Source organism: Gossypium arboreum, chromosome 2 (genome assembly GCF_025698485.1).
Source record: "Gossypium arboreum isolate Shixiya-1 chromosome 2, ASM2569848v2, whole genome shotgun sequence".
NCBI lineage: Eukaryota > Viridiplantae > Streptophyta > Magnoliopsida > Malvales > Malvaceae > Gossypium > Gossypium arboreum.
Window position 1 is genome coordinate 97,717,173 of NC_069071.1, and position 10,408 is coordinate 97,727,580.

Sequence of the window (10,408 nt, forward strand, 5' to 3'; positions counted from 1 at the left end):
AACTCATGAATTCATCAATTTCATGTCATCAAATTATCAATAATTTCATGAATTTAAGCATGGGCTAGTTAGAACACTTAACAACGATCACAAAAAACGTAAAAATCATCAAAAACCGAGCTCAAATGCTTACCTAATTGAGCTTAAATATAGTCGGACCCTAGTTGAGCTTCAACATTTCTTTTTCTTTTATATTTTCGGCAAGAACAAACAAATAATGAACCAAAATGTTTTCTTTTAATTATAATAACATAACATTTTAATTACTAAATTAACCTTTTTCATTTCATTTAAAATCCAACAACTCATGTCTAATTTTGTCCATACATTAATTCATTGGTATAATTGAATCATAAGGATGCAACATATGGTAATTTGGCACTTAAACAAATAGAAGGCCACTTTTACATTTTATACGATTAGGTCCTTTTATCAAATTGAGCACAAAAACAATTAAATTTTCATACGAAACTTTCACACATGCTTAACCACATACTACAATCACAGAAAATAATATTAATATAAATTTTCTAACTCAAATTTGTGGTCCTGAAACCACTATTCCGACTAGGGTCTAAACCAGGCTGTTACAACTAGTTCGTTGGGCTAACTGTGAATGAAATTTACAAAATTATTTTAATGTTAAAGGCTAATGTATAATCAAGATATTAGTAAATGTTAAATGTTAAATGTTTAATGAATTACTTGATCATATGTGAGTATCATTATATTGATGATTATTTGGTTAAAGATATATGTTTATGTATATATATGAATGAGTTTGGATTGAATTATTATAGTACAAGAAGCATACAATGAATCATTTTTAAGACTAAGCTTATAAATGCTTCGTAAATGTATAACAGGTATGATTAATTTATTCATTTAGCTTTAATCTTGTTTAGTGAAAGTAAGTGATTCCAGAATGATATGTTTATAGGAAAGTTTGAGACGAATGATGAATTACAGAATGATTATTAGTTAAATGTGAAAGAGTTATGTTTAAATGCACTAGCTTGTGGTTATGGTTAATGTTTATGCTTATGTCTTGTGTGTTATGCAAATGAAACGAGTAAGAATAGATATTGAAATGATAAGTTCATAGATGAGACAAAATATGATGAAATAAAAAGGATTGTTGAGTTACAAGACTTACTTGTAATGAAGGAATTTACTTATGATATATGTGAGTTTACTTATGTCACGAATAAATACATTAATTCGTGAATTGATAACGTAATTAAGCTTATGCTAAGCAAATGGAATGGAAAGTAAGTAAATTAAATGATTCACTATTTTAAGAAAAGGTTAATGATTATGTAATTCAACTTATAAGACCTTATTATGTTATAAATGGAAAGTATTTGGGATGTTAATGAACCTATTCATTTGTGAGTTGATAATTATATAGTTTGATAAATCTTGAGGCATTGGTATAGGTTTATTTATGACTTATAAAGTTCATATTTAAAATGGAATATTATGATTAAAGTTTATACGAGCTTACTAAGCATTCATTGCTTATGTGGTTATCTTTCTCTTACTTCACAAATTATCAGAAGTTCGATTGGGTTGGAAGCTAATCGGATATCTATCACACTATCCAACGATTATATCGGTAGATTTTGATGTTTTGGTCATGGTTATAATGGCATGTATAGATAGATGCATGTCTAACGTTTAGTTGATGTTTATGGCATGTAATGTTACTTTAGATTTATGGCACTTATGGTATTTTGATGCATTGTTGGTGGTTGTTAATATGGTTAAATTGCTGCATGTTTGGAATGACCATATTTGGTATGTTAATTGTGATTGAGATGCCTTTTGGCATATTGGTTTTATGGACACCTGGTATAAAGATTTGGCCATTTTATGCATGATTTGGGTATGTTTTAAGGCCTTATGTATATGTGCAGATGGCTTGTAGGTCATGTTTTAAAGGGTGAGAGAAATGGCTTGATTTTGGTCATTTTCTTTTCCACACGGCCTAAGACACGGGCATGTGTCTTAGCCATATGTCACACATGGCTGTGTGTTCCCTGTAGGTTTTAAAGGTTGCATTTCGAAGGTTACATGGCCCAGCACACGGGCGCGTGGCTCGATCGTGTGACCTAAGTCAAAGAGTTACATGGGCATGGGCACAGGCTGGGACACGGCCGTGTGTCCCTAATTTGATTTTTACACAGCTTGATACACAAACGTGTGTCTCAACCGTGTGACCCCTATAGTTTTAATTTTTTCTAAATTTTTCCTTAAGGTTTCATATGTTTCTGATTTAGTCCTGAATCATTTCTAAAGTGTTTCTAAGGGCTCGAAGGCTCGAAAAAGAAAGATATGCATGTGTTTGATTGTATTATGCTATGTTTTATGGAATGTTTGTAAATGAATGTTTTAAATTATGTTTTTACCGTGAAGCTCTATAACTTTATTTCAATGATAGATACGGGTTAAGGGTGTTACATTGCATATCCATATCTAGGCAACATATATCAAAATGGATGATTTTTAATACGATCAAACTCCTTTTGGAACCTTTCTTTGACTTGTTAGTCTGTTTGCCCTTAATGCAGACTATACAAGTATTGGAATTAGTGAAATCTAAAGTACTAAGTACCCCATCATTTACTAATCTCTTAATCCTTTCAATGGAGATGTGTCCTAAACTCTGGTGCAATAAAATAGAGGAATCTTCATTTATAACACAACATTTAGTACCGATTTGAACATGTATTACATTATGAGTGACATTATTTTGCAAATTAAGAGAATAAAGACCATCAGATAAAACACCATTTCCAACAAGTTCAGATTTGTAAAATAAACTGAAACCGGTGTTTGAAAAACTAAAACAATATCCAAATGGTGCAAGCCTTGAAATAGAAACTAAATTTCTAGAAAAATTGAAAATTTGAAGTCTTTTATAAAATTAAAACAAAGCCACTCCTAAGCACTACTTTGCATGTTCCAATTGCTTCAACATGTGACTCCATCTTATTTCCTGGATAGATGTGTCGCTCAAATCCCATTGGTTTCCTTAGGTCTCTTAATCCCTGTAAGGAATTTGAGATATGGATTGTAGAACCAGCATCAATCCACCGCGTGTTATAACTAAAATCAACCATAGTAGACTCAAAGCAAACAAGTGAGATTGGTTTACTTTTCTTTTCAAGCCAACTTTTAAACTTAATACAGTCCTTCTTTAAGTGTCCCTTCTTTTTACAAAAGAAACATTTGGACTCTTTCTTTATGTCATCTTGGGGTTGCATTTTAGCCTTCCCTTTTTGCTTAGCTTGGATCGTCTTCTTTCCTTGAGTAATCGTTAGTGCACTTTCTTCCATCTCTAGTATGAGTCTGGCCTCCTTTTGATCACACATGGTCAAAAGCTCATCAATAAACCACTTATCCTTATATGTGTTATAAGAGATCTTAAAAGGCCCAAATTGAGGTGGAAGAGTGTTCAATGTAAAGTGCACCAGGAAATATTCAGACATTTCAACCTCAAGTGTTCTTAATTGAGCTGCTAAATCTCTCATCTTGTTGATGTAATCACATACACCTTTCACGGTAATGAGCTTTATTGATGTAAACTTCATGATTATGGTGCTAGCTAATGACTTTTGAGAAGTTTTGAATTGTTTTCCAATAGTCGCCAATAATTCTTGGACGTTCTCATAATGTTTAATTGAGCCACAAACATCAATAGGAACTTACTCTTTATGAACATGATACTTAAGCGATTAGATCGCTCCTATTTTTCATACAGAGTAAGGTCAACTTGAGTGCTGATTTTTGTAATATGTGCCTCAGATTTCATTATGGCATAGTCAATATCCAAGAACCCCAATTGGAGAAGAATACTCTCCTTCCAAAACTTAAAGTTCTCACGAGTTAATTCAAGGATATCTACTTTATTATCAGACATAATCACAGGTTGTAAAATTGCAAAATAAATCAACATATATGCTGAACAGAAATTTGAGGCAAACATAAATCATAATCTGCCAATGTAAATTAAGTAAATAATGAATCTAGTGACATAAAAATTGCCCACGGACTAAAATTTTAATTCAGTTAGATTCATTTTATAATAGAATTAATTACAATCCTTTCGATAAAAATTATTAAATTCATTTTCATAATTCTTGTGGGTAACTATGAAAATCATTTAATAAATTTATCTTAATAAATTATGTAATGAGATTTAATACCTATGTTTTTCAGTATGTGATTTGTAACTTTAATAATTTTTTTAACTAAAGATGTTTTGGCTTGTCTTTAACTAAATAAAATTATAAAACCACTTAGCTAGATATTAATCTTTAAACTTTAGTCAAGATTATTGCTAAGCCATTATGCAACATCTAATATCTATAAACCTTATGAGATCCTTACTATAATAAATAATTTTATTTAATTAAATTTGTTGTGGCTAATTGTCTAATTAAATAAAACTATTTGGATCCTTAGACATATATTTTATAGTTTTATTGCTAAATACCTTATGCAATAAGTCTAAAATTTTTATGCACCTAAAAATGTATGTAACTAATAACCAGATAATTCAAATTAGAGGTGATCATGGGCTGGGCCGGGCCGAGCTCAATTAAAATTTTAAGCCTGTTTGCTAGGCCAGGGCTTGGCCCAGCCTGAAAAATGGGCCTAAAATTTTTCCCAAGCCCGACCCAAATAAAAATACTAAAACTCGGGCCCGACCCGCCCACCATACTAATTTTTATATTTTTATATAATTTAAAATATATATATAGTGCATCAAAATACTAAAAATATCAAAATAAATATTTTCCAACAAATTGAAAATAAATTTTAAAAATATATATACTTAAATAATACTAAGATAGATGCAACTTAATAATTAAATGTCTCTAAAATAATAACAAAATTAACAAATGTCTTTAAAATAATAACAAAATTAATAAAACATAAATTTTATACAATATCCTAATAATAACAACAAAATAGTAGCAACATAATAGTAAAATGATAACAAAATAGATAGAAAACAACAAGAAAATAATATTAAAAAAAAGCATATTTTTTATTTTAGTGTATTCGGGCTGGGTTGGGCCGGGCCGGCTCGGGCCAAAGATGCCTTACCTGAGGCCCGGCCCATTTTTAAAACGGGCCTTATTTTTTTGTCAAAGCTTATTTTTTGAGCTTATATTTTTGCCCAAACCCTCCCAATTTTCAGGTGGGCCTTCGGGCCGGGCCATGATCAGGTCTAATTCAAATACAACCATTAACTTCAGATACATAAAAAATATTCAAACAACAAATTTTTAAAATTTTTCGCTAAATTTTTATAACAAAATTAATTTTAGAAATTTCACTTTAATAAAATCTAACGATTTTACACAAAATTGTAATAAAATTCTCAAAAACAAATGTTTGAAAATAATTCAAGAAACATGGAATTGTTATTTTGAGAAATTAACAAAAGTTTAAAACGGGACTAGGAAAAATTAACCAAGCCCTAATACCAACTGTAAGCACAAATCATGGTTTAAATAAAATTTAAGCTGCTGAAAAATCAAACAGAAATACCTCCAACCGTTGTCTGAACCAAATGTCAAAACCAGACATTGTAACACCACTTGTCCAACGCGTCAAAGACTCGATAAGAACGTTGTACTTAGTTATTCGAAAACACGAAAATTAAAAAATATAAAAACGTCAAAGTATTCTAAGCACTCAAAAATCTCACTAATGAAATTGTTTTCAAAAAATGTATTTTTGATGCTTAGGGACCTTAAGCTTAATGTATTTATAGTGATAGTTCCCTATCAAGAACTACCATCCCACCATCCACGTACACCCACTACCATATAACAAAATAATGGGCAGTAAAATGTGGGATTGAAGCCAGCAAAAGTGGAAATAGCACACGAATCAAAACGGTTCCAACAATTTGCTCCTATAGCAAATCAAATCACTAAATAAATAATTAATTAATTAAGAAGGAACTTACAAGTTACAATGGAATCGAAGCAATTTGCTTATTTGTGTGTTTGAAGGAAGAGAGGTCAAAAGTTGAAATGAAAATGAAGGAAATTGTTTGAAGGGAGAGTATGAGCAACGGTTTATTTGGATGATTGGCATTAAAGTTTTTGAGGATTACAAGAGTTTGGTAATTCTATCATACACCACCAAATCATTAATAATTACTCACAGCAATCAAGAAATCTTGAAACAAGTTCTGCACCTTGTGTCTTGATCAAGTTAAAGAAGAAAAGATTTCTCGGTTTGGATCTTTTCCCAATGAAACTTCTCAAAATCTCTATGTTGAAATTTTATACCTTTAAATTCATTCTTCCAACAAAACTAAAATACATTTCTTTCTTTGGATTTTTCTCCAGATAAAAATGAAAAATTATAATTAATTTTATTTAGATTTATTCTAATGATATGAGGAATTGTGATTTACTTATGTAAAATATTTAAAAGTTATGATTTAAATTATTTTATATGTTTAAAATATAATAAATATATTTTCATAATAAATTTTATCATTTTTAAAAGAGATTATATTTAGGTTTTTCTTCACTAAGTTAGTGTATTAACTTATGACATTAATTTTTGGTAAAAATCCTTAAAATTATTTTTAACATTTTTAATGTCATTTTATTATTCATATTTAGAGTTTATAATTATCTCTTCTAAATAGTGCTGCCTATTTTTCTAAAAATTTAATTGTAATTTTTCTAAAAATTTAATTGTAGTATATGAGTGCACGGTTAATCTCAGATTTTATTAATTTTTTAATGTTAATTTTCAAATTTGATATTTTTATTCAAACCAAATAATTTTAAAACTTTTAAGTATTTTAATGATGAGAAATTAATAATGTAATTTTTAATCTTTTAATCGTGGATTGATTTCAAAAGACTGTAAATACAACATTAAATACCTTTATGATATTTTATATCTCAACATCTTTCCATCTTCCAAAGAAAATAGAAACCGTTATCATCAAGAGCAATGATGCAGATTTGAAACAAGGCACCATGGCATGTACATTACTCAAAAGAATAATCTCATGTATTTTGAAATTTTTAATAAATTGATTTATTTAGGTCAAATTTTGTTATTAATTCTCTATATTTTAGGTAAATTGTTAATTTAATTTTTATACTTTTAATTTGATTATTTTTAGTTATTGTATTTTTCAAATATTAAAATTTAATATTGACCCAAATAATAGCGATTAAATTCGTTAAGTTAAATTACGTTGTTTTCAAAATCTTATATAGAAAATATATTATCACATGTGTAATGTCATGTTGGTTAATATTCCCACAAAACACCCACAAAAAAGTCACATTATTTTAGTTAATGAATTTAATGACTATCCAACTTATAATACAATAATTAAATTCACAACTTACTAATAATACAGGGATTAATAGTAGAATTTGACCATTTATTTATGGATTTAACAAGTAGTAACATAAACCTTCATGTGCAAGCAATAAGTAACACCAAACAAAAGATTTTTTTTTCTTTTAATTTATTTTCTTTGAAAGCATAAATTCGTGTTGCTAATGTTTAAAAACATGTGGTTGAGAACCTCGTGTGTTGGCTTGATGATCAAGGTGTTCACTACTTCAAGTGTTGCCTGGGTTCGAGTCACACTAGTCGCGTTGCAGTTAGGGCTTTATTCTCCTCTTGTAATTCACCAAAAACACGTCGTTGATGTTCTTGAATCACTTTTTCTATCTCTTAATCTTTCAGATAATTGCTTCTTTGTCACTTCAGAATGAATGAATGTTTTTCTGTAATCTAGAAGTTTTTATTGTAACACATAAGTTTATTGTAAATTTATTTTTTGTGTTTTATATGTACCACTTATAATTTCTTGTTAAGATATTGTTAGGATAAAATATTTAAATTTTACATAAAAATAGACTAATCATTGTACGTACAAATTAGAAGTCGAATATAAGACTGGAAGAACTAGAACAAATTAAAGAATTTTTTTTTTAAATTTTTAGTAACAATTTTTAGAAAAATCCTTTGATGGAGTTTTCATCAAGGGTAGTATAGATTTGATATTGGATGGATGTTAGCTACTTCAAAGGCTATTGATATTTGATCTTTGACAACGCCCTGACGCATGTGTGTCAAGGCTAAGAATCAATACATATACAATCAATTGTAATATTTAAAATGTTACAATGGAACACTAGAGTATTCTAAGGATCGAACCCAAGTGAGTTTGGAGACAATGTGATTAATGTGAAAAAAGCATGCAAATAGGAAGTCTAGCTAACTACTTGCTAAGTATTGTATTATGACAAATCATATCAAAGAGGTGATTAATCTAAATTAACTATCTAAGATTAAGAATGAACAAAGGCAATTAACAATTCAAGAAACACAAGCGGTTGGTTGACTTCCATGTTGTTGATTAGTTTTTGGATTAGGGATCTAAAAGGCTTAAACTTCTAATTGATTCAAATTTACCTCTCGGTCACCATTTTACCAACTTAGACGATCTAGTCTGATTTATTTCTTGATCTCACCAAACTAATTCGGGACAACCAAATTGGTGCCTCTCGGTCTCACCTACCTAAATGTTCACCTAAATGTGTCAATTCTAAGTTTTGAAGCCTATTATATTTAGTCATATTTTTATAATTTAGTCATTGTACCAAAAACTAACCAAACAACATTTTCATCAACCAACCACCATAGATTTAGTTACCCAACATCATTTTCATGCAACAAACAGTCCAACACATACTCAAATAGCTCATTAAAATTAACATAAGAGTAATTTTAGAGAAAGCTTCAGAATTTCTTGGATGGTTGCTTGGAAAAGATGATGACAGACACAATGGAGGAGAAAACACAAATAATGTTCAGATTTTTATGCTTTGTAGAGTAAATAAAACTAAAATATATTGAAGGTTTTCAAATAAAATCAAATACAAAGTGAGTTTAAGGACTAGATTGTAAAGAAAATAAAAGAGCTACAGTAAAAACTAACTGAACTAACAACCCAACTAACTAAGTTCAAAAAGTAAATACCCTAAACCTAACAATGGAGAAGAAGACAACTACTTAAGCTAAAAAGATGAAAAGATAAAGTTGGCTCATTTAGTTTTTTAGCCAAAAATGGCTTTTATCAACTGAGATAAAATCCAACATCTTGAAAAAAATGCCCCTAAAAGTTATATTTTAGCTTGGGTTGGTGTAGGACAAAGACTTACCTTACAACAATTTTCTTCTTGTCAGGCATTGATGTTATGACACATTCGACAGTGATACAAGTGTGGCTCTGAGGTTCTATGTGTCGCGACATCACTAGTGGTGACCACGATTTTTTTTACTTCAACACCTTTAGGGATATCACGACTTTGGAGGCTAGGTGTCAAGACATCATACCCTCGGTGTCGTGACTCTCTCGACAACCAACTTTAGATTGATTTCTAGTTGCAATTTTGCACCCTCGGGGTAAAGGGACTTGGTGTCAGGACTTTCAAGCATTAGTGTTGCAACACCCACGTTGAATGTTGTTTTCCTCAAGGTTGGGCCATTGTCATCTCCTTACATCAACTCAAACGCCCTGTTAGTTCCCTATGACACCATTTTTCCAATTTGGGTTTCAAAAGGAACAAAAATAAAAAAAAATGATTATTAATAGTGAAAAATAAAAATTAATAAAAAATTAGAAAAGACACCTAAATTACTTGAAAATAAGCTCATCGAGTGCTTTTGAGAGCATAATTTAACGTATCAAATTACGGTAGATCAATCTTGAAATTGGGTTTGAAGAGATGATTGATTGAGAATTTGATTTGATTTTGATTGAAGAGTTTGAGACTTAATCTTGAATCAATGAAATGCACTTCAAGGGTTATTGAGATTTGATCTTGAAAGCTGATGTTATTACCTTTATGTTGATGCAACCAGGTTGGGGAGTACTTTGATCAAAGAGTCTTTGAGATTTGATATATGATGGATAATTCTATTTCAAGGGCCTTTTTAAACTTGATCTTAAAGCCTACTTTTTGTTAGTTGCTTAAGGTCAAAGAGCAACTTTCTCCAAACTTGATGCAATGCGGTTTAGAATTTCTTCAAGTTCTTGGTATTTTGAAGAGAACTTCTAGTTTTCAAAAATCTTCTCTTTAAGCTTTGATTTCTAAATTTCTAAACTTCAAAACTTGTGAAGTCGTGAAGTTGCGTTGAATGGCTTGGAAGTGACACTTTTTTTATAGTGCCATTAAGTAAAGTGAAAAAGTGTTCTTGTAGTTTACAATCTATTTATTTGAGAGGTCTACAAGGATTAAAATATTTTATTTATTATTTATCTCATATTAATTTAAATTAACGGGAGAAAAAATAATCTTTAAAGAGCAAATAATCTTTAAAGAGCATATATTTT

At 29.8% G+C, this 10,408-nt stretch overlaps 1 protein-coding gene across 1 annotated transcript; it reads right to left on the bottom strand.

Moving 5' to 3' along the window:
* Window positions 1-2,921: 2,921 nt before the first annotated feature.
* On the bottom strand, window positions 2,922-3,596 carry LOC108465501 (uncharacterized). Its single transcript, XM_017765832.1, has one exon. The coding sequence runs from the start codon at window positions 3,594-3,596 to the stop codon at window positions 2,922-2,924; it is 675 nt and encodes a 224-aa protein (XP_017621321.1).
* Between the last annotated feature and the right edge of the window lie 6,812 nt (window positions 3,597-10,408).